At 43.2% G+C, this 24137-nt stretch overlaps 2 protein-coding genes across 6 annotated transcripts in view; one reads left to right on the top strand and one right to left on the bottom strand.

The window, feature by feature from the left end:
• The window catches only part of mcamb (melanoma cell adhesion molecule b), a 36880-nt gene extending 33104 nt beyond the window's left edge, over window positions 1-3776 (top strand). For 2 of the 4 annotated variants that reach the window (XM_078284372.1, XM_078284373.1), the window contains exons 14-17: window positions 241-282; window positions 763-886; window positions 1121-1232; window positions 1787-3776. In XM_078284372.1, coding sequence (XP_078140498.1) covers window positions 241-282; window positions 763-886; window positions 1121-1232; window positions 1787-1789 — 281 coding nt within the window. In that variant the 3' untranslated portion in view covers window positions 1790-3776. Of the gene's footprint in view, window positions 1-240; window positions 283-762; window positions 887-1120; window positions 1245-1786 lie in introns of those variants that run through there. The other 2 variants (XM_078284375.1, XM_078284374.1) reach the window with 2 other exon arrangements.
• Window positions 3777-4791: 1015 nt separating this feature from the next.
• cbl (Cbl proto-oncogene, E3 ubiquitin protein ligase) overlaps window positions 4792-24137 on the bottom strand; it is a 38411-nt gene continuing 19065 nt past the window's right edge. Inside the window, exons 3-16 of one of the 2 annotated variants that reach the window (XM_071900665.2) lie at window positions 23141-23287; window positions 22065-22221; window positions 18783-18904; window positions 17364-17501; window positions 16355-16442; window positions 14773-14904; window positions 14353-14580; window positions 13380-13511; window positions 12586-13011; window positions 11937-12025; window positions 9893-10099; window positions 9633-9712; window positions 8791-9030; window positions 4792-8292 (exon numbers count right to left, since the gene is read on the bottom strand). In XM_071900665.2, the coding sequence (XP_071756766.2) occupies window positions 7997-8292; window positions 8791-9030; window positions 9633-9712; window positions 9893-10099; window positions 11937-12025; window positions 12586-13011; window positions 13380-13511; window positions 14353-14580; window positions 14773-14904; window positions 16355-16442; window positions 17364-17501; window positions 18783-18904; window positions 22065-22221; window positions 23141-23287 (2482 nt within the window). In that variant the 3' untranslated portion in view covers window positions 4792-7996. The remainder of the gene's footprint in view (window positions 8293-8790; window positions 9031-9632; window positions 9713-9892; window positions 10100-11936; window positions 12026-12585; window positions 13012-13379; window positions 13512-14352; window positions 14581-14772; window positions 14905-16354; window positions 16443-17363; window positions 17502-18782; window positions 18905-22064; window positions 22222-23140; window positions 23288-24137) is intronic. The other variant, XM_071900666.2, reaches the window with a different exon arrangement.

Consider the following 24137-nt stretch of genomic DNA (forward strand, 5'->3'; position numbering starts at 1 on the left):
CGCTGCTCTTGGAAATGACTGTTCTGCTACTGACCAGTCAGTAATCGGCCTCTCTGGGACCGGCTACGAAATGTTCGGGCTCAAATCGCTGATAAGATTCTCTCAGATCACACATTTATTAGATTTGGTTCAGGTCTCTGCTAAAGACCTAAGCTGCCGATCTGAATTAGGCCCGCTGATATCAGGTATTATATACACCCAGCTGCCCGATGATAATTGTGCTCATGTGGTTTTTCTCAGTCAAAGCAGCAACAGCGATCCCGCCGAAGAAAATCAAGAAAGGTTTGTATGGAAGCCTACTGAGACTCTCCCACACTGCAAAAGCTCCTTTCCACTTCTCCACAGCATCCTCCTGTCTTTCCTCCAATCAGACCATCCTGCCCCATGAACGACACATGAAACGACCGCTGATTGCATTGTTCATCATCTTCACCATTACCTGTGCATGCTGTCCGGCTATTTGTATATGCATACTTTCTAAAGAGCACACTCCTCCTACACTGCCACTCTCCTGAATTGACATTGCACCTTCCCTTCTTTAGGTTGCCAGATTTAGGTCGCCTGAGTGATGCTAGTGCTGCACTCTTTTGTGATCCGCCTTGTATAATGCTAGCTACCTACACACTGTAGAATGCTGCACAGCCTGCCTGATGCAATCCTGTATCCTATGCTCTGCTCCGGCTCCTATCCCGCCTCACCTCACTCCTAATGCACTTAACAGTCAGTAACCCTGTGCTTGTACTTGTGCTTCTTTCCCACCAGAGGGCAGTGGTGTTGTCGTTGCGGTCATCATCATCTGTATCCTGCTGCTGGCCATCTTGGGCAGCGTGCTCTACTTCCTCTATAAGAAGGGCAAGATCTGCGGCCGATCCGGCAAGCAGGACCTGTAAGTGTGATGAGAGACACTTAACTGTGCTCACTGAGTCATTCAGAGGCTCATATTGGAGTGTGAGAATATGGTGTCGATAAATCATCATGTGTTTAGACTGTGTGGATCTGTCGTAAAATATGATAAGCTGCAGATGAACATCATTATTCATCATTATGGTTGTATAGTTAAACAGTATATATTACGATACAAATTGACTTTACTGACTTTGTGGTATTCTTGGTCTTGCAGCACCAAAGAGAAGTCCAACAAAGATAACATCGTGGTGGAGATGAAGAGTGACAACACAGAGGAGGCTGTGCTCCTTGGGGTCAACGGAGACAAGAAACCTCCCAGTGACCAGGTAGATATCTAGTAGAGCTCAACAATTAATTGAAGAAAAAAAAAAATTGAAAAATTGCACACATTGAACTGCAATTAATTGCTTAAGAGAGGTGCGTCCAAAATGGAAAAAACTTGTGATGATATGAATCACAATTGCAATATTCTGTCAAATTGTTATATTTTTGGTCAATATATCTACTATTTAACTGCCACATGAACTGACTGTGACCACAGACGATGCTGTTTTTCAGCTGGCCTGATACATGATCCATTAACATATTTACACATCATCCCCAACCCCCTCTCTCTCTCTCTCTCTCTCTCTCCCTCTCTCTCTCTCTCTCTCTCTCTCTCTCTCTCCTCTCCCTCTCCCTCTCCCTCTCTCTCTCTCTCTCTCTCTCTCCCTCTCCCTCTCCCTCTCCCCTCTCCCTCTCTCTCTCTCTCTCTCTCTCTCTCGCTCCCTCTCCCTCTCCCTCTCCCTCTCTCTCTCTCTCTCTCTCTCCCTCTCCCTCTCCCTCTCCCCTCTCCCTTTGTCTCTGCGTGTGTTTCTGTGTCTGTGTTTGCCCTCTGAAGTAAAGGGTGATGAGTACCTGGACGTGCAGAAGTGAGGAGGCTGTGTGAGGCGGCTGCAGACGGACGGACAGCTGCTCCTGTCCCTCTCTCCTGTCCTCTCTCTCTCTCAGGCTCAGACCCAGCGATGCCTTGTCTCTCCCACCAGAGCGCTTTATTCTGGAGTTATGTCGTGGCAGGGCTCGATTCTCTATCGGTTAACATCTCATGATAGACAGTCGAGACTCAAATTGTTCCCGACCGCAGCTTTTGCTTACTGTACTTACATCCCAGAACATTTTTGTTGCTATGCAACTCGAGCTACTTGGACATTGTGTGAGAAACTCCATGACATAACTCTACCAATATACCCACCATCCCACCTCCATGGACAGTCCTTAGACTGCAGTCCTCATGAACATGAGCCTTGCACACTGCTGATCATAGTTAGAGCACAACAATGACCAGGGACTGTTTTTATACCCCACCACCACCTCAGGCGAAGCAATCACTGAAGAGCAGCCTGAAACAGCTCTTTATCAAGTGTATATATTATAATCTGTGTATATATTTCTTTATTTAAAATAACCTGATAAAAAAAAAAATCAACCAAAAATACACGACCAGAGAGTGTTTTATTTTGTTTTGGTGCTCTTCACAGAGAGAAAGAAGAGCTTTAGCTGTGTGTAGCCCTCCTGTTTTCATTCTTTTGTCTATCGTTTCTGTTTTGCAGTCTGTACACTGAAGCTCTGGGCTGAAGCGCCGCCGCTCCCCCACAGCCAGTTCCAACCTTGTCCTGCACCAAATACTAGTACTAACCTTGTAGCCTTTTTGTTCTGAAAATGGACTTGTGGGTCGTTTAATCACATATCATTTCACATTTGTTGTAGTTTTTCTTTTTTTTTTGTATAGCTTTTATTTAATCACTGGCACTAATGTCTATACAGTACCTGACCCCTGTTTGTGTGTATGGAAGAAGTTATTTTGTGGCTTGTCTTCTGTCAGAGACGGGTGAATAATCTGTTCAGGATTGGCATTTCCTTTCATACACTCTGGGTTAACATTTGTTGTAGTTGCCTTTAGGTTTATTTTTTCTTTCCTCCACAAATTGTCTAGTTTTGACGTCGTTTGTGTGTATTTGAGCACACGCAGAGTTCACGCATTGCCAACATCTTTAGTTGTCAATTTATGTGTGCCTTACAAATTCAGCTTTGCATTTGAAGGCTTACATGAATAGCAGCAAACCCCACCTTCTGTACCATTAGTTATAATTGTTACATTTAATGTCCAGTGCACTGATTTCTTTGTGGTTATCCTTTATGCGATTTTGTTGTTGCTTTTCTCCTATGTGAAACAATTGTTTTGTTTAATGTGACTGTATGTGAATGAAACATACTGCCGTAGCTAGTGTGTTTTTTTAGGCGTATGAAGGTAGAACAGATGATTGGTCCATGGTAGATATGGGTCATGGCATGAAATAGCCTACCTTATGAGGAGAGATACTGTACATGTTTCTGTTTCATTAATTCAGTCATTCATCCATTGAATATTTACTTGAAATAGTTTGTTGGATCCCTGACACTTTTTCTATCACAGTCTCCTCTGTCTGTCAGCCCCAGATTATTAAAGTGCCTCTTGTTCTACACTCATGATTACAACTGAGGTTCAAGTAGGAACAAATAGAAAATATGTTGAAATCTAGATATGCATATGAAATTTGAAAAAAGGTGAATATGTAATTTATGAGAACAATCAAGCCGCTCTCTGTGCTCAGTTGTGTACAGGTGTCATATGTACTTACCCTCTATTAGTCTCTGTTGTTTTGCTGTTTTTGAGAACTACCAATGTTAAATCATTCTGGATTTCTGAAACCTGTACAATGCCTTTTAATGCTTATGATTTGTAAAATGTAAAATTAATGTCAGGACATTCAAACCAATATACAAACAAATCCATTGTTTGTGAAGTAATTTTTGAAGATAAATACCAAATAAAAATTGATTGTTAAATGAAAGTAAGAACTCTCCAGCATCATTTACATAAATAGAAGCCCTTCCTGTGCCAGACTGCGGACCAGAACAAAGAAATTTGAATATATCAGTCCAATTCTGTTACTGTTAAACTCACACACTGCTGGTTATTTCCCCTAACCCATGACTCTTATTATGGGTTTGCACCTGCATACATACATCACATGCTATACCTATGACCATATGTGGCTCAGTTCTTGTTTTTTCACTGTTGTCTAAACTGAATTTAATATTTTCTACAGCAGATTTGAAAATGGATGAAATTTGATGCAGATTTGAAATACCAGCAGGGTGTTTGGACGGTCAAATCCCACTTTTGTTTTTCGCCTTATCAGGGAAAAGTAAGGCCGAAGTTGGCAAATCTATACTCATATTGGAAAAAAAAAAAAAAAAAGATACATTTTTTGAGCCATCAGAAAATAAGTGATACTGCATGATATTTAGCCATAAGGAAAATAACCAATCACATTACTGAATTACAGAGATAATGCAGCTACAAAATGTTTAATCAACATAGTAAATGATAATCAAATATTGAGTTTGTAGAGCTTGTTGGTTTCTGATGCTCGTCTCTACTGCCAACAGAAGAGCCTCACCATGTCACTTTCAGTCGTTCGGCATTGGACTGTTGTCTGAACAGACTTTATCCTCATCACTGGCAGACCACAATTTCTCTTTGCAACCACTGCTACACATAAACCAATACAGAGTGGACTTTTGTTAATTAAATCCCGTTAAGAGACTATTCACGGGACTGTGTATCCCAGCCCCAACAAACATGCACATACACTTATTGTGTCTAGTTGTTACTTTATCACACGTTTTGTTTTCTGCTTATACTTGTGCTTGAATTTATCTTTGCGTGCTCTAAAACGGGTTTATGAATGTTATTTCTTTAAACTCTTTGCCTGCTTTATTTTCAAAGTCTATAAAGTGTACTGACATTTCCGAGCTAAAGAGATTCGAACATATTCATACAGAAGAGAGACAAATCAGGGCTTTTGCTTATCATTTTATTAACAGCACTGTGCATACTTCCAAAGTGATATGAGCTTTAAAAACCATCAAAAAGTTAATGAAATGCCTTTTTACTGATGAAAAGCGACATGGCAACATGGAACAACGGCTCCCTCTCCTGGTAGAAAGTTGAAGTACCCCAACAAAGGGAGCGGGGTTATTACTGCAACGGGGCTGGTGCGCATCAAGCATCTGTGAGGGCGAGTCCTGACCTAGGATCTGGTTTACCTTTCAGGTAACTATGACTACGGTGGTTTAAAGGAACCTGAGGCCTTTTTAATAGATCAGCACTTGTACTCTTTGATGAGGCCCGATGCCACTGATGAGGCAGAGAGGACAGACTGATGCAAGCAATACTGGACCATCTTGCCGTCAGAGATCAACAGGTATGGAACAATACCTACGTACTCTCTTCAAAAACAAGGCCTTATTCTACACATAGTGAGGAACTTGCTAATAACTCTAAACATATGGCACTGCTCACAGAATTATTCACAGAAGTAAACAAAACCTTTGGAACAAAATACATGTACAGGAATGCAAAATGAAATAAAACATAGCCATTTCTTTTATATCAGTAACTTTATACAATTTTGTTTTTCTTTAGAGTGACAGTATCAAAGCACAAATTGGTATACTGTGCGAAAACCAAAACAAAGAAAGGTAAATAATACATGCTTCCTCAAAACATCAACAAAACATTGGTACAGTATTCATGATTGGAGGGACCGGGGCTGCTTCAAAACAAACCTCCCCCGTCCATTATCCATCACAATAATGCATTCAAAAAGTTTTTCCATTAAGTTTCTCAAGGCAACTAGGAACAGAAAAAGAAACTAGAGTGTGGCCAGTCAGCACAGAGAGATATGTTCCAGTCAATGGACAGCATTATACAGTATAAGCTAGGGCTGATAAGCTATTGACATGATTTACACCCCCGCCCAAACAACATTCTTCATATGCCGGGAGAGGCTGAAGTCAATGTACCTCAAAGCTCCTTGCGTTCATTCATCCATCCATTCATAGTACCTGGAAATTAAACTGCTGTCTCTAGTTCTGTGAACACTGGAAATGAGTAAAATGTGCAAGTGTATAATGTGAAAAGTAATAGGCTACTTGTGTGACTTCATTGAGCGGATATTTTTGGCTACTGGTTGTGCATGGATGAACGGGTGTAGCAGGCGAACTGCCATCGGTGCCAATGTGTTGTTAATTCTTTCGTAATCTACTCTCTGGTGAGGAGTCTACTCCAGTTGGGACAGCCAGGGTGAACGCCACTTGTTCGGATACATATTATTCCTGAGTTAGTTCTTACAGTTGGCCCAAATACTGATTTAAATGTAGACGCGGGGGTGGGCCAGCAAACCCATGAGCCTACGTTTAAAAAGCCTCAGCGACCACGCTGTGGTCACTCCCTTTCAGTGGGGCACACTCCAGAGGAGAGAGCAAACGGATATCAACAGATGCCCAACTTAACAACAAAATGGCTAGTTTCCATATTCCATGCATTTTGCCTGCTTTGAATAAAGTAAATGACTGTTGCTATGCAGAGTCTAACCTGTAGAACATCATAAAAAGGTTTAAAACACTGAAGAGGAGTCAGCTTGAGACGGCCGCAGACTCACAAGCTGCTTGTACTTTCAAGTATGCTACATTACGGACTGGAGAGACACAGATGATACTGTCACTTTAAAGAGCAGAATGACGGTTAAACACAATATTCACAAATGTACATTTAAGGCTTAATTGTTTAGCACTAACAATAGTAGCAGCAGTGAAGCACTTCTGAATTAATTATAATAACAATATTTATGATCATATTACAATAATATATTATCAAAGTAAATCAATGACAATGTTTTTTTTTTTGTTTGTTTCACAACATTGGACTGGGCTGGAGACAGAGACACCCACACCAGCCAATGAGTTAGAGGAAGAGAGAAGGAGAAAGTTTCAGCCGACACGGATCACACAACGGCAGCCTGTCTGGTACTGCAGGGTCGTCAACATTAGTACGTCCTCTAAAGCTCACTGCCAGGCTCTATAGCTACACTAGGTCCTGCCGTATGAGTTAGAGTAGTAGTACGTTTACAGAGCAGGAGCCTGAATAGGAGTATACTACTGTATTGTAATTTCCACATTCATGTTGTACAAGAAGAGGGGTTAATTTGAGAACAGGCCTTGAGGATTAGGTCTGGCAGGTGCGAGGTTCCTTGCAAAGTACACGCACACATGTGCGCTTGTTCATAAACACACACACACCCACACACATACACACTCAAAGACACACACTGCCAGGCAACAGTCCAGACCTGAAACCGACGTCATGCTACTTTGAAAAATACAACACGACAAACACGCATGTTTTTCTTTAAAAACAACAACAAAAAAAAAGTACCAAAGCAATGTCGTTAACCCAAGGCCATAAGAGACTGAAAAAGCTCGGCTGCGTGTCTTCGGAGCTGCTGCTGACAGACAGATCAGACTGAGGAAGACCTCCCGACTCTTCCTCTTCCTCGCAGGTACTTCGCCACAGTCTATTCTTTGCGACGAAAGCACCCATGGATAGGCATCCCTCAGTCAGATAGAAGGGCCAAAACATCCCCCTCTAACCTGGTCCCTGTCTACCCATATCGCCTGTACTAACAGCGACCCTCAAAGCTGAAATCATTTTCACATACTGTATATGTACGTATATATTACACACATTTAATATATATTTACTCATATATTAAATTCTCATATAGACACACATACATTTTTAGTTTTATTTGTGAGGTGTTGGTTACATTTTCGGCAAGAGGCTTCAAAATGGAACGTATGAATCGGCCTTCCCAGGATCCGTACGAAAAGTCTTGCGTCGTGTGGCGTCCCGCCATCGCTCCACACACGCTCACTCAGTCCCGCAGAGATGTTCTTGAGAAAGAAGGGGCCTGCTGGAGCAGTTTTAACAAGGCCAGACACTGTTGAAAGCGCATGGAGTGCAGGGCGCGGAGTCCCACGGTAGCTGTGAGCTCGCTAGAGAGACAGCCAGTTAAAAATCCACAGGGGCGTCAGCCAGCACTGGAGGTAGTGCTGCAGGCGATGGGCGTCGGGCTGGGCTGGGCTGTGCCAACCTGAACCCAACCAGGCTGGGCCAAGCTAGGGCAAGAGCGTGAACGCGCGAGAAAGAAACACGAGGAGTGTGCTATGTAAGAATATGTGCGGTGGAGGGAATGGAGACGAACTCGCGCAGGATATTCTTGGCCATTTCGATATTGTTCTGTGCAATCATCAATGCTTTCTGGATGTCCTGGTAGGAGTATCCCTGACTCATGAGGTGCTCGATCTCGCTACTGATCTGGGGGTTGGCTCCTCCTCCTGTTGCCCCACCGCTGGGTGGGGCGGGGACGGGCGGGACGGGGCTGGGTCGACGCTCTGAGTTGATTCGTCTGGGCAGGGGCTTGGGAGGTCTCTCCGGGGCTTCCACCGACTCTGAGAAGGCTGGAGAAACGGGGCGCGAGTGTAAATTATGATCAAAATCCATCAAGCAATCACTTCAGTGAATGAACTAGTGCTAAAACTATGGTGAACAACTGTGGTTACTTTCAGCGATTTTGTCAAAATAAGATATTGCATATTAAAAGCAATAAAGCTGCAACGATTATTTTCATTATCGATTAATCTGTCTATTTTTTCAGTTAATCAAATAATAATTTAGTCTATAAAATATCAAAAATAATAATAAAATAGCTTATTTAGTCTGACTAGCTGCCAAAAAAAGTGCAGGGCTTCATTTTATGATATGAAACGGAGAAAAGCAAGCAAATCTTTTGTGAAGCTGTAACCAGCAAATGTTTGGTATTTTTACTTGATAATTAACTAAAACGATTAATCAGTTATCACAATTATAATAAATTAGTTTTCTGTCGACTGACTAATCAACTAATCATTTCAGCACTAAGGAGCAGGCCCTGGCTCCGCAGAGACAAAGAGACTTACGTGCTGCAGCACCAGCGTCTGCATCTATAGAAAGGCGGCTGAAGGGAGCCGTAGAGGACGAGCACGACGAAGAGGATGAGGACGAGGACGAGGAGCCCCCCAGTTCTGAGAGGGTCCGTCGGGCCGGGGCCAGCGGTAGTCGGGGTTTGGGGAAGTCGTAGCCGTTTTCCTCCTCCTCTCCCTCAGCTGTGTGGTCACGGGGGCCGTTGGTCATCGCCAGAGGGGGCAGCTCAGAATAATCTGGGAGAGATGGAGAACAAGGAGAGGTCACTAGTGTGTAAAACACTATCTGATGCACAGAGAACCACATGTGGTTAAATGGAGATTCAGCAAACACCCGTTTCATTCCAAAATACTATATATATGCAAATTAGAATATTTTCACTACCTAAAATTCTACCCTCTAAAACAACTATACTGTAACGCAAGCAAAGGTCTTAAGATGAGTGACAACTGTAACCCATAATGTGCTTTAATTTCACTCATTTTGTAAGAGTAGGTGCAATTTTTTCAGATGGTGGAGATCTTATTTTGGAATCAAATTCTTCATATTCAGCAGATTCAGTGATTGGTGAGAGTGAGTTTCATTCCACAAGAGTGTAATTTTAAATGGGAGGTTACACAAATGAATGTGAATCTCTGAAGGGTGGTACAGCAGGTAGGGAGGTTGGCGTCAAAACAGCATTTGTAAATAATTCTACATTGTGTTTGTCACATAGCAAAGTACAAAGTAGCGGAAAGTTTAGACAATCACAGCAAAGTATATGAAAATCAATCATTGTACCCATATGTCCTCCTCCCACCTGATCCAAGTCAGTTCTAAAGGCAGTGGGTCAAAGTACCTGAGTCTCTGGCCTGGGCCTGGATGTTGTACATGGCTTCATACATCTGAGGTCCATCCTCTAGGTCAGCCAGTGTCGGCCTAGCACACCAATGAAAGCAATAACACAACAATAATAACAGACAAAGCCCTGCATTGACACAAGGACTCAGAGGAGACTTAATACTGACAACAGGCCATCACCCATGACGGTAAAACTACTGTATGTCATCATCAACTTGACGTGTTGCAAGACTTGGGTATGTGGAGTGTTATGCATACCGTGAGTTGAGCGCTTGGGTCTGTCTGTCTGTCTGGAGGGGTGCTAGGGGCTGAGGCTGCGGGGGCCTGAGGACCGGGGGCGTCTCTACTGCAGGTGGGGCCGCGGCGAGGGGCAGGACGGGCCGAGAGGAGGGGATCATGTACTCCGACTCCTCGTCACTGTCGGCGGCCTCCTCTCCTGTCACTGGCCTCAGGGCTGCAGACGGTCTGCGAACAAACACCCCAAGAATGGTTACCTTTTATTTTAGACGTTCGTTAAGATAAAACAAAAAATAAGCGGAGGGGAAACACTCGTCATGCAAAAACGAAAGAATTTACCGGCCAACAGTGGCATGAATAAAAATGCATACTTAAGCTGTGGAGCAGTAAATATGGCTTTACAATACACATTTAGGGCAACATGTTTCCAGTGGAAACACTCTTCCTTAGGTATGTACTGTATAGATATATTTACTGTTCCACAACCTTTATATGAATTTTTACCGTGCCATGGTCTTCAAGAGCCAAATTCATGTCAGTCATTTGAGGTGAGACTTAGACTCCTCTACAGCTGGGCCCTATCAAGCTTCATTATGGTGTGGTAAAAGTCATTTTTCACAAACCACATCTCTTCATTATTGAGATGTAATGAATATGTAAGAACAAAATAACAAACAGCACATGAAAAAGGACAAACACTGAACTAACTAAATCAGAATTATAAAGGCAGCTACACAGGCGAGTCACATTAAGTTGAAAGCCAATTAGCAGTATGCGTCAGCTTTAAAAGTGTTCTGACAATTACCACTCTTATGTGCTAGTTCTCAAAGCAACATGAAGCAACAGGGTACTAAAAAGGAAAATAGCCGATGCCCAAATTATGGGGGCATCAGTTCAAACAGTAAAAACAGAGTTGTTTAATGCGGCAGGGGAAAGGAAGATAAAAAAAAATCCTGACAGCATATGTCAAGCATGGACGCACTGCAATGGCAAAGAGGAACAGTGGCTGCAAGTGGAACTTCACCAACAGGGATGGATGCTAAAAACTGCAAAACTACAACCTCAAAAAATACCAAACAATTTCATCAACACCTCTGTGACACAGTATCAACAAAAACTGTACATTGTGAGCTTCACAAAGCTGGTATTTAGGTCAGGGCTGCCAGTGAAGTCAAACACCTTCCATTCCCCCCCAATCACCAGATCTAAACATCATTAAACCTTTATAGGAAGTCCTGGAGCGTCCTGGAGGTTTCCACTTCCTTCATCACTCAAAGAACTGGAGGCTTTCATTCTTGAAGAAAGGTTCAATATCCCAGTTCACACAGTTCAGGACTTATATGACAGTATAACAAGGAGGACCGAAGCTGTTCTGAAGCAAAGGGTGGAGCTACTCCTTATTATGTGCTTAATGTTCACATATTGTTACATGTTTGTTATTTTGTCCACCAACTGTACAGTATTGTATGTAATATGCTACAAGCTATTTTCTAGTATTGTACGAGTGCAACAAGACGCTTTTTCTTGGGATAGGGTGCTTGTCAAAAAGTCTCAATAACATGAGACATGCTATAATAAGCTATGTTTGCTAAAGGTTGAGTTGAGCTGAGATCACATTCAAATAAACTGCAAATTAATTATGTCTATGTCTTATGTCTACATCATTGCCGCAAATTTGCTGTGGGATTGTACAGAATCTCTACATGTCATTTATGTGACTGCTAGCTTGAATTAATGGTTTCACTTTGCATGAGAGGTGGTTCCCCTCCCTTTGTTTTTCTAGAATTTCACCCTCTTGGAAACTCTTTGCTTTCTTCACACCCTTCATGGTACAATCACATCTGTCATAACCTTATTGCATAAACTGAAACAAAAGCAGGCATCTAGTGAGACTGAGTGTATTGTTAGTGTATTGTTAGTGAGTTAACTGTATTCCTCAAGTACCCAGGTGGCCCGTATATATAATCAACATATTTGAAAAAAAAAAACACCATAAAGAGAAAAAGAAGTGAAAAAGAGGGGTGCAGAATGGCAGAGGGAGGGAGAGAAAGAGCAGGTGAAGTACCTGGTTGCCAAAGTGTAGATGGCGTTGGCTGAGGCTGAGGGTTTTACTTTGGGGTTGTCGTACTCCTGACCGGCTGCTGCGGCAAAACTCTGGAAAGGAAGCAGACACAGAAATCTCAGACCGTTAAAGTGAATGATATGTTTACAATCAAAATCTAGAAACCAAAGACAAATCTCAGTGACCATGTTTATATGCACACAAAAAATATGATTGTAATGCAATTAATATAATAATGTGAATAAGGCAGGACTCATGTAAACACTGATTATTTAACTGTGATCATGCTCATAGAGTAAGCATAATCTCAGTGACGGTACTCAGACTTTATTTGCATTAACAGAGACCACTCAGAACATGAATACATGTTAATCGCATTTCTTTAAGTGTGATTAAGTTGTGCATGTGCAGCTGGTGATTGAGCTCAGAGGTGACTTGCTAAAAAAGGCAATACTTGCAATAACCAAATGTCACATGTAAACTGGAGGGGAAGTGGGGAAGTGTCACAATAGTCTTACTCAGACAATTGGTTAATAGTTGCATTATTGTGTGCATGTACATGTAGCCTTTGACTCTACCAATCAAACCAAACCACAGCTAGGTGTGTGTGTGTGTGTGTGTGTGTGTGTGTGTGTGTGTGAGTTCCTCTAACCAGCTGGTGGTCCAGACTGAGGGAGCTGTTGTTCCTCTGTGAGTCCGCGCGTGTGTCTAGGGCAGAGGGCAGCGCCAGGGGGAGGGAGTGTCGGTTGGACAGTTCTCGGACCCCTCCTCGAACGTCCCCTCCCAGACTGGACACCTGGGTGGACGAGGAAGACGAGGAGGAGGAAGAGGAGGAGGAGGTGGAGGTGGGGGCCTTGGGAACAGGCCTGGAGTTCCAGTCGGCCATGGGGCGGTTGGGGGGTGCCGGGGGCAGCTTGTCTCGAGAGGGCTCCCCGGGGGTGCAGGGTAAGGGCCGCCTCTGGAGCCGTCCGTCGGGGCCCGTCCCAGCGGAGTGGGGGCGGTCTGGGGGAGGAGGAGGGGGGAGATCCCTCAGCGCAGGGGGGAGGGGGAGAGGCTTGTCTTTGTGGTGGGACGCCGCCTGCAGGGGAGGGATGAGGGAGAGTTTTTTAGACTACATACAAAATTAATGTGAAATCAAAGCAAACACAGTGTTGCATTTTTAGTGCTGGAAAAAATCCATTTAGCAACAAGACCACTGTGACCATAATCAACAATATAAGCAACTTAGACGAGTAATACCCAAGTTGAATCTAATTTCTTATCTGCAGATAATTCCAGTTTCTTATCTAGAGATCTCTACATGTAAAAGAGCAATATGCGATAACATCAATGTCTGGTATATGTAACACATTTAAAAGGGCTGAGAGTAGAAATCGTATTCCTCTCTTGCCTAAGTACGGTGTTAACTTGGTGGTGTATGTTCAGTAGGTGTATCGAGGCTCTTACCTTGGTGGTGACACCTGGACTGGAGGCACCGGGGGGGTTGGGAGGTCTGTGCTGCAGCAGGTCTAGTCTGGGAGGCACGGGGGGCAGAGAGGACTGGGGCGTCATGGACATGGGTGAGGGGGGACGCTCCACCTGGAGGACACACACAACACATCTGATCAAACAGTCAGGTTAAGACACAAGGGCAACATTTTAAGGTGATCAAGATTTGCCTAACAGCATTTTTTCATGATACACTTGATCAGTTGATGTCCATCCTATTCCTGCTGCAGCCAATATTGTCCATCCATGTTGCTTTGTTCATGTAAGCCCAGCAGTGTTACACATTTAAAAAAATGAATATATTGCAGTACACTTCTTATCTTGTTGCTCCATGGCTGCTGAATTCTAAAATGATCACTACCCTTCACCCTCACCACAATGAGACAAACCCAACTCAACACAAAATATAAGATATGTGTGTAATACCGCCAAGTACTTCACAGTACATACACGTACATTTATAGAGTTACTCAAGGATGAGAAAGGGGCCAGGTCAGTACTCAAAGCCAAAGAAATACCTGGGACCATATCAAAGTGTGTGTATGATCTCAGGCATTCACATACTCCATAAGCAGACTAATGCACAGACAGTTTCTCAGAGGCACATTAAAGATGTAGGATAGGGTACATCAAATACCTACAGGCACAAAGGAAGCTGCTACCTTGGCACCTTGGAAGATAGAGATGAAAGACTTTTGATATGAGCTGTGAGCTTGAGGCTCACTAAAAATAAAAAAGGGCAAGACAGAGAGTGTGTTAACTGTGGAGAGATGGTTCTCTCAGAAGAATAGAAAGAGAGTAGAGGACAGTGGGGGTGCATCCAGAGGCAGAAACGGCTTCAAAACAGCTAAGCATCACAGCATTCTATCCATGGCAACCACCGGGAAACTTTGAGGAAACGGAGATCCCTTTCGTCTTTCCTCACTCTTACCTTGGTACAGGCCAGTTTGCTCATCATGAGGTGGGGGTCTTCTAGTCGGTCGTCTTCATCGTCGTCGTAGCTGGGCGAGGGGGCGCCCTCGGCCCCGAACATGCCCCTGCAGCCCCCGTAGGAGCCCCCGCTGTTGTCCTTGGGGTCGAAGGGATCTACGACGATGGGCTCCGTGCCCTTGATCTCACAGCGACAGAACGGGCATCCCGTTCCCTGGCCCTCCGACTCCTGGTGGACAGATGGAAAGGGAGATGTAAGAGGACACCAAGATGAGAGAGGTTATGTCTGCTTTTATATATTTGTTGCCCCTGGAAAGATAGTTGGATGAGAAGGCACTGTTGAACGGTTCAACAGTGATTTATGACACTTAACTTTGAGCCACCTAGCCACACAAAACCATCCATCCACCCACTCCCATACCTGCCAGGCAGTGAGACAGGAGGTACACATGAGATGACCGCAGGGCTCAATCTTCACGTCCTTGTCGTTCTCGGCACAGATCTTACACAGCTGGAAGGTGGAGCCCATCTCACAGTACAGCTCATATTGTTCCTGAAGGGAAAAAGAACACAGACAACTATGAGCTTTCAGCGCTTAAACACAGAATATCATCACAGGACACCAGCTGAGACCACTTTGAAAGTGCCTAAAACAATCTGCAGCACGAAGCCTGGGGACCAAGTTAGTGTGTGGTGATCAATCTTATGCCAAAACAAAACGAGTCTGTTCATAAAGATCCTCTCAGAGTATCAGTCTGATATGAGCTAATAAGGGCTTTGGGTTGGGCAACTGGACATGCCGATTTTTTACAGATTTAAATTGATTGCCTCTTTTTTTTTTTTAAGATTTATTTTAGGCATTTTATGCTTTATTGACAGAGATAGTGTGAGAAAGAGACAGGAAGGTATGGGAGAGAGAGGGGAGGACATGCAGAAAATGACCACGGGCTGGACTCGAACCCGGGTCGCTGCGGGACGGACTGAGCCTTATATGGTACACGCTCTACTTGGTGAGCCACCGGGGCGCCCGATTGCCTCATTTAACAAATTTGGTCGTTTAACATGACCAAATATCAAGATTGTACTGGAAGACACTCGGGGATTTCCCACAGTGCTTTATAGCCATGGGAGACTGCCTTCACAAAGGAAACACCCCATCTTGACTGAAAAACTAAAAAAAAAACTAAAAAATCCCCAACTCTACTATTTGAGTATATTTTCACTGGGGTCTAACCGTGACATCTGCTGACCGAAAGCAACATAGTGGCCAGTAAGGAGCATTTTATTTAGGGAACATGACATTGTTTGAGTTCAGTTAATTGTTACAACTTAAGCTAACGTTAAAGTCATAATACCAGCATACCTCGTCTAAAACACTGGTATTTAACTCCAGTACCAATTACTCCCTCAAATTATTTCCTTCTTGCCATTACAAACGACTTCTGCACTGCCTTCCTCCCTGTATTTACTGGTATACTCCATTAGCCTACAGGTGATTTGAATTAGATTTTTCGAACCCAATGCAAACTAATTGAATCAAGTATATTAACACTTGCATATTAAATAGAGGTGTGTGTGTCATATATTTAGGTTAGTCACCTACTTAACCTTGACTAACACATTTCCTGTGGGATGTTTTGTCACATTTTGTACTACTGCTTCCTACAGGGAATGCACTGCGACCTGGTATTTTCTTGACTGTGAGAACTTGCACTATAATTTAAAATGTAAAAATGCCCATTCCTTGTGCATTTAGAAGCTATGTTACAATTAAAGCCTACACTGTGCACACTGTGTGTGTTTGTTTGTCCGTCTGCCCCCCACCCCGGGTCATATATGTGATGACGACTGCTTGACAGGCGTATGTGGGCGCCCAACTTTATAACGGCTGTTATCAGGAAACAAACAAAACAAAAAACAAAAAACAAAAAACAAAGAACAAGCCTGTGGATGCAGCCTAGGAAGTCAGCGAAGGGGAATGATTTACAACATAGTGCTTTGACCTGTGTGACTTTGATGTGGTCTTGTGGCGAAGGTTCACACAGTCCTGTCAGGTCAGGGTTTTGGGTCCGGCCGTCAGGGAACAAATAGCTGCAGATGCAGGGGCACACAGGGTTAGAAGGAACACACACACACACACACACACACACACACACACACACACACGCACGCACACACTATTCACTTTCCCTTAAAGTGTCCTTGGGTATTTTGAAAGGCATTTTTATTGTTATTATCAGCATTATATATAATTTATAATATTATTATATATAATATTATATATTATTATCATTATTATTACTATATGGTATGTTTATATTGCATGTACACTTAGCAGGCTGCGGTGATGACAACATCTCTTCAGTCCATTCATTCAATCTGACAACTTGTTTTAACATCATCGCCATAACGATGCATGTACGTGATTATTGTACCAATGGGTCAGATGCTATAATTGCCTTTTGATAAATGTTTTGTAGATAGAGGCAATGTGCTGTATAAGCTTTCCCAGTTTAAATCAGCATTTGATTACAGGTTTGGACAGGCCAACCATAGCTTTCATTAAACAAAGGAATCAACGTTGGCATAAAAAGACGAGTATTACGCCAGGCAGCCAAACCACTGACTGAGCAGAGCATTACAAACCAACATCTCCACTCTGCTTACGATAACAGTGGAATGATGGGAACAAGCAATATGATATGGCTGGATTGGTTTAGAGCCGACAGGCAGACTCAATCGTGGGCTGCGAAACAAAGCTGCATAGTTTACATAGAAATGAATGCTTTGTGGGGAGAGAAGAGGAGAAATAGGAGGCAGAAGAGAAGCCCTGACTACGACAGGACGATTGGTTGAGAGATCATCTATTAAAACTGCATAAATAAAGAGCAAGAACGAGCCTGGGAGACAGTGGAAAAAAACAGAGCTGGAGGAGAACAGAAAATAGAGACCTCTAAAAAAGAAAGAAAATGATGGATATAAAGATGCCTAACAAGGTGCAGCTGAACTTACAATCCTTCCCTGAAGCCGTCGATGAGCGCCTGGAAGAGAGGTTTGTTGTGGGGAATGGTCTGGAGTATGTTTCCGTCTGCCGTCACGTAGCCGATGGCCCACTGGCCCAGCCGCGTACAGCTCAGTCGGAAGATATAACTGGGGAGAGAGACGTGAGAAATAAGATATGTTGGATGTTGTGACACTTGGCACACGCTGAAAACAATGAAATTAGCCCAAAGAAACTGATGAAATGAGTCGGTGAAAAGTGTCCCTGCAAATTGTGCATGGTAAGTAACCTGTTATTTTAAAGTATTCTGTATGAACACTACCAGTCAAAAGTTTGGACACACAACATTTTTCTTTATCTTTACTATTTTCCACATTTTAGAATAATAGTAAAGACATCAAAACTATGAAATAACACAAATGGAATCATGCAGTGACCAAAAAGGTGTTAAACAAATCTAAACTATCTTATATTTTAGATTCTTTAAAGTAGCCACCCTTTACCTTGATGGAAAAGCAAAGGATTTGGAAAGAAATTCATACATAGGCATAAACTTCACTATTTGTAATTGTCTAAGAAACATATTTCAAGCATTTAAGCATAAGCTTTTAGATCAAAATGGCTTTAAGATAATGAAAAACATAGTACATTCAATCAGGTGTGTCCAAACTTTTGACTGGTGGCGTATCTTAAAAAATAATAACTCTAAATGCAACTACATGGTCTGAAACATGCATGGAAACATCCTCTTGGTAATAGGGCATGGGTAAGTGTGAATGGCAGCAAGTAGCACTGCTTTGCTCTCCACGTGGCCCTGTGCAGGCCGGGCCTAAGAGGTGACATCAGCTTTCTGTGTACAATCAGGCCATTGATGCTAGGTACCAGTACCACGCTGCACTGGATCCTTCACACACACACATACACACACACACACACACGCACACACACACACCATAGCATAACTGGCATGTGAAAGTGGAACTGAGACTGAACTGGTGCCTTCTCTGTCACTGTACCGACGCCAAGCAAGGGTTTGCTTACGTGCGTTTGTGTGTGTGTGTGTGTGTACGTGTGCACAAGCATACATGCAGGCCTTAGATGGTCTTGTGACTGACGAGCTATTTACGTAACAATAAGTGTCAATGGTGACAATGTTCACACTGCCAAAACATGTGCGTACAGAAACTAATAATAGGCGATAAACAGAATTCATCAGAAGACATTGGGCTCTGACAGCGAGGGCAGGGCCAGTTAAGATACGCATTGTGCTGAGAAATGTGCCGAGTCATGGCTATAATGAACTCACACCATGGAGCAAATGTCACCAAACCTCTCCGCTGCCGGTGTTTTGACAATAGGCTAATCTGGTATGAATTGTAGGATGTGTGTGTGTGTGTGTGTGTGTGTTTATGTCACTCTCTGTGTCTCACCTGCCAGGCTTGTGGATGAACTTCTGCAGCCGTGCTTTGACCTCATCGTAGGTGAGGAAGGCCATGTACCCCGGGTGAGTCACTGCCAAGCTGTTCCAGTTCCGCAGCAGGGATGACCAAGGCTGCACGACGCACACACACACACACACACACACACACACACACACACACGAGAGAGAGAGAGTGAGTCATCGGATGTGTGAGTGAATGGACATTGCAATGACAGCATGAGCAGAGTAATGGAGAAACATAGTGAATCATGGATGACGCTAAAACAACTGTGTACCGAGCATCAGTGTGATTTATATATAATGGCCATTTTCACCTAGGTCAAACAATGTAGAAAGGTCTAAAATGTAAAACACTTTATACTATACGCTGTTCATATCCCTCCACTGGCTCCCAGTTGCTGCCCGCATCAAGTTCAAGTCCTTGATGCTTGCCTACAAAGCAGCAACCAAAATGGCTCCGACCTACCTGAACCCCCTCATTCAGGTCTACGCTCCCTCCCGCCCACTACGCTCTGCCAAAGAGCGGCGCCTGGTGCTGCCACCACAACAAGGCCCTAAGTCTCTAGCCAGACTCTTCTTCTGTGGTTCCTCGGTGGTGGAACGAGTTACCAAACTCCATTCGATCCGCAGAGTCCCTCTCAATCTTTAAGAAAAGGCTAAAGACCCAGCTCTTTAGTGAACACCTTCTCACCTGATGGACTGTGTAACCAAAAAAACCCCCCAAAAAAACAACTCTTTATCTGCCTCTATGCACTGCCTCGTAGCACCTATGTCCTGTTGGACCAGAACTTAGCTTTATGGCACTTACTCTCGTTGTTCTCTCCTGATTAGATCCTTGCTTGTGTTGTATTAAAATCTCATGTGTACGTCGCTTTGGATAAAAGCGTCTGCCAAATGGGAAATTGTAATTGTAATTTATACTGCATGCGACTTATCTGGCATTTCTGGATCCACAGAATCAAGTAGGTTAAATGAACGCAACTGATTATTGTTATTATATTATTATTATTATTATATATAACTGCAAACCCTTCCTATTTGGTATCTAAAACAGCCTCATGCAATCTTCTGAAGTGGTTGTATGTTTCTTTCAATCCTACTTGACCCAAATCTGAGTCAAGTTGACCCAAGGGGGAAAAGGGGTAATACTGTAGATACATTAGCATAAATAATCCAAAGCACCACAGTGAGTGTGTTAGTGAGTAGGTGGTTCCACCACCACTACTGTCACCACAGTTAGTCTGTCTGGTGTGTGTGAGGAAGTGGAATTAACACACACAAGGCTGTAAATGAACTGCAAGGTCACAGCCATGGTTAAAGCTGCATTAGGCAAGATTCTTTATGTAAAAATACACCTGTCTTATCAGCCTAAATGAAAAAGGGACTGCAAAGAGAAGAGAGTCCCATCCCCACTACTTGAAACCCTGTAGATTCGCCCTATTTGCCAAAATGAAATTGTCGGTTATGTACGCTTCTTTGCTCACAGGAAATGACAAATCGAAACTTAAGAGCGAAATGCGAGCGGTCTCGTCGACAGCAGCGAGCGAGCGCTCCGTCCAAGGAAAGCTGGACTCACCATTGTTAGATCTTTTGCATCTCGTCCCTCTGGTATAAAGCGATCACAGACTGGCCAAGTTGGGAAACAAAAGCGTGCTGTGTGCAGTTTACTTACATCATGTTACATGATTACTGGGTATGGAAGTTCAAAGTATTCAATTACCTCTCACTGACATTTGGAGCCATCAACATGTGAAGCTGCCTAGTGTAGCTTTAACAAGCAGTAGAATTATTTTTCATAAGACACGTCAATTCACCCTAAACCTGTTAAACTTTGAAGCTTTACTAAAGAAATTGATCTAAATTATTCACCAATTAAATCAAATGAATTGGCCTAAAGACACTGCATGTAATGAGGGACATTTGAAGGTATCTTCACAATAACAAAAAAAACGGAGCTCAAAATGGCCACAGGCTCACTTCCTCTTCAGAGCTCGAGGACATAAAGACGAGGGCTTGTTCTGTACGAGGGAGTGTGAAGGAAATGTCTGTAGGCCTATAATCTGTTTAAGCTTCATTAAGCCTGTCCACGCCTTAGACACGAGTAGCAAGGGATAATGTTATCAAGGGAATAAGCAGCATACACTATTCCATATGGGACTGGTGTAAAGATAATGTAAAGAGCAGTGAGATAGGTTTAGATATGACATGGTATAACGCCTCATTGTTTTTCCTTCAGTACAATGTTAATTACAGTGTTGAGACTAATTGCCGGCACTATACACTAGCCTGGAGGATGATGCCTGATAAACCTGCCTCCTGCCCTCCCCTTCCTTTGTCCTTTCTATTTTTTCTTCTTATCCGCCCTCCTTTCTTCTCATTGACATGCTGATGAGGATAGGGACCTTGATAAGTATTGCGAAGCACATGCACACACACATAAATACACACACACACACACACACACACACATACAAATAAATACACATACTCCAAATGCAAATAGGTCGCTTCTTGCTGCCTCACGTTTATCATCGCAACATGGAATACCAGATTCAGGTTTTGCCGAAGTAAAACAACTCACAGACTGACAACGTACCAACGCTCTACAACCCCAATGGGCCTGCTTAGTCCAGAAGGGATTCTGGTCTCAGTGCTAGTTCCACAATTTCTGAACCTCTCTATTCTCTAGACCTTCTCTAGTTTTCATAAAGTAATCTGGGGAGCACACATAATGACAAGGGTCCTTGAGAAGGATCTCAGTGTAAATCTCTAGCTGGTTAAAGTGAAAAAAACAAAGCAAAACAAAAAAACAGGTCTGTATGGGCCAAATGAAGCAACAACAGAACCCCAATGAAACAACTAAAATAGGTTAAAAGCATTGCAATGTACCAAACATTTCTCTCTCTACGGGGCAAAGAGAGCGGGGGAAAAGTTTCTACCTCGGTCCCATCTGACAGTGTGAATAAGTCAGCAGGCATCCTCTTAACAAGTTGACAGAGTTAGCCCAAAAAAGATGTGGCAGATGAGCTAAAGTTCATTATGTGTTGCTAAAACGAGATTTGTTTCCTACAACATGGCTAATAGACTGCTATGAATTGCTCTCTGTCTCTGTTTTCTCTTTCACTCCATCTCTCACTCTCTCTCTTTGCGTGTTCCTCTCATTAACTCACAAGGCAAATGATAATAGAATGAGCGAGGTGCAGTGTGAGTGTGTGTGTGTGTGTGTGTGTGTGTGTGTGTGTAAGTGAATGCACACACGCCTGCTCCCTACCTGGAATAGCCTGGTGAAGATGTCGAACTCAAAGACGGAGATGTAGTCGTTGCAGGTGAGGTCTATGGTGGACTTCAGGGCCATGGCCTCCAAACCGGAGCTGATGGGGTGGAACTCATGGAGAGACTGACGGAACACCTTCCAAGGCACTATGGTCCTGTAATACACCACAACAACGACAGCACATGACGACATCCCCATGCGCAAATCGAAATAGAAACTAAACATCATGAGTAAAGCTGTTTTACAATGGGTCTTTTGGCCCTTTGTATCGTTCTGCAGTGCAGTATGCACAGTCCTTGGTCAGGGGCATCAATTCACAAAATTTGTGGGGATTTTTTGCTTTACTGTTACTCTAAATTACAACAACAAGATGAAATTTGGACTCACTTAGGCTAAGGTATGCCAAGTGCCACACCTTGCCATACCCAAATAACGACCACATCCTGGGTCAGTACCCCCTGAAGATGTAAGATACATTAACCACCACATTGTTATTCGATAAATGGGGAAAGCTATTGTGTAAGTATTGGGAAATTCCAGCCATTAAAATTATACCATATTTCCTGTATGGCTGCATACAGTGTGCACTGACTTAGCTATGTGTACTTGGGGATTTATTTTTTGATACCGCCGCAAAGAAAATCTAGGCTGTTTAGTGGTTTAGTTTGAATGTTTGATGGTATGATACACGGGTTCCCAAACGTTCATGTCAAGGACCCCAAGGGGAGATGAGCTTTAGACCAAAGACCCACATATAATTTCCCCGGGTTTGTCCCAGAGACCTAATCTAAGTTGATCTAAGATGTTTGCTGTCTGTGTCTACTGTAGCTAAGGGGAGGTAAGAATGAGGAGAGTGAGACCTCCGATCAGAATTGCCACTTACATATTCTCTCATTGTGCTAAGGTCTAGTGAATTAAGTAAATGTGAATTTAACACAGTGAATTTAACCTAATCCTCCTTTTGCTAGGGACTCCCTGGAACCTGCTCAAGGGACCTCAAGGGGGTTCCAGGACCCCAGGTCGGGGATCACTGGCATAATATAGTATTCTATATGTACAGTAATTGGACTCACTTGTCCCCGAAGGCGCGCCTCCAGAACTCCGCAGCGTCTGCCTTGGTGATGCGGAAGTTGTCTCCCTGAAACAGACCATTGGGAAAGATGGCCTTCAGCTCAGCCAGCATGTGGCTGAAGATCAACGACAGCTTGGTCAGGTTCCGTCTGTGGGAGAGAAGAGCAGTGGGGAGAGTCTGAGATTCAACATCTTTATCGTGCACTGTGACTGCAGTACTGTTACCCTATATTACAGCTTTACGAAGGAGACAAAATCCAAAATAAAGGAATGGGGAAAAAGGATAGAGGGAAAAGAGAGGAGGGGGGAAAGAGAAACAAGGACGGTGGTGGGAAGGAAGGAGGAGAAGGAAGAAGGGGACAGGAAAAGGAAAAAGCAGAGGTGTTTGTGAGATAAAGAAATATCAACTTTACTTCTAAAAGTCTAACTTTTAACACTGCAACTGTGCTCTTTTCTAATAAAAAAAGATAATATATTTGCAATTACCCTTTCGCTCTGCAAAGGAGACCTCTCCTGTGCAGAATATCAGTTCTAGGACATACAAACTTGCTGATGTTTTTAAGCTTGCCATTAGGTGGAGAGCTTCTTTATGTTGGTTTGTCTGTAAGGATGATATTTCGGGGACAATATTCATTGACTTCCATTAATTTGAATGCTTATTGACATCATATGGCACTTGGTTTTTTGCTGTTCCGTTCTGTGGGCAGCCTTGAAATAACCGTGGATTCAAGGGGAGCTGTGTCTGAGAGAGTGTGTGAGAGAGAGCGTAATGTGGATGTCATGCACCAAGATTCACCCCACTAAGACTAAAATCATATATAGGCCTAAGCAGGTTGCCTTGGGTCTTGATTTTTGTTATTTGCATGATTGTCGTCATCAGCTTTACCTAGATGCTGGGAATTATTGGAAATTTTACATGTACAATTTACATTATATTCTTGGGTTTAAGCTTTTATATTGGTTAGCGTCACAGACAAAACAGGTGGCGAGCTTGAAACT

Source organism: Centroberyx gerrardi, chromosome 6 (assembly GCF_048128805.1).
Source record: "Centroberyx gerrardi isolate f3 chromosome 6, fCenGer3.hap1.cur.20231027, whole genome shotgun sequence".
Taxonomy (NCBI): Eukaryota; Metazoa; Chordata; class Actinopteri; order Beryciformes; family Berycidae; genus Centroberyx; species Centroberyx gerrardi.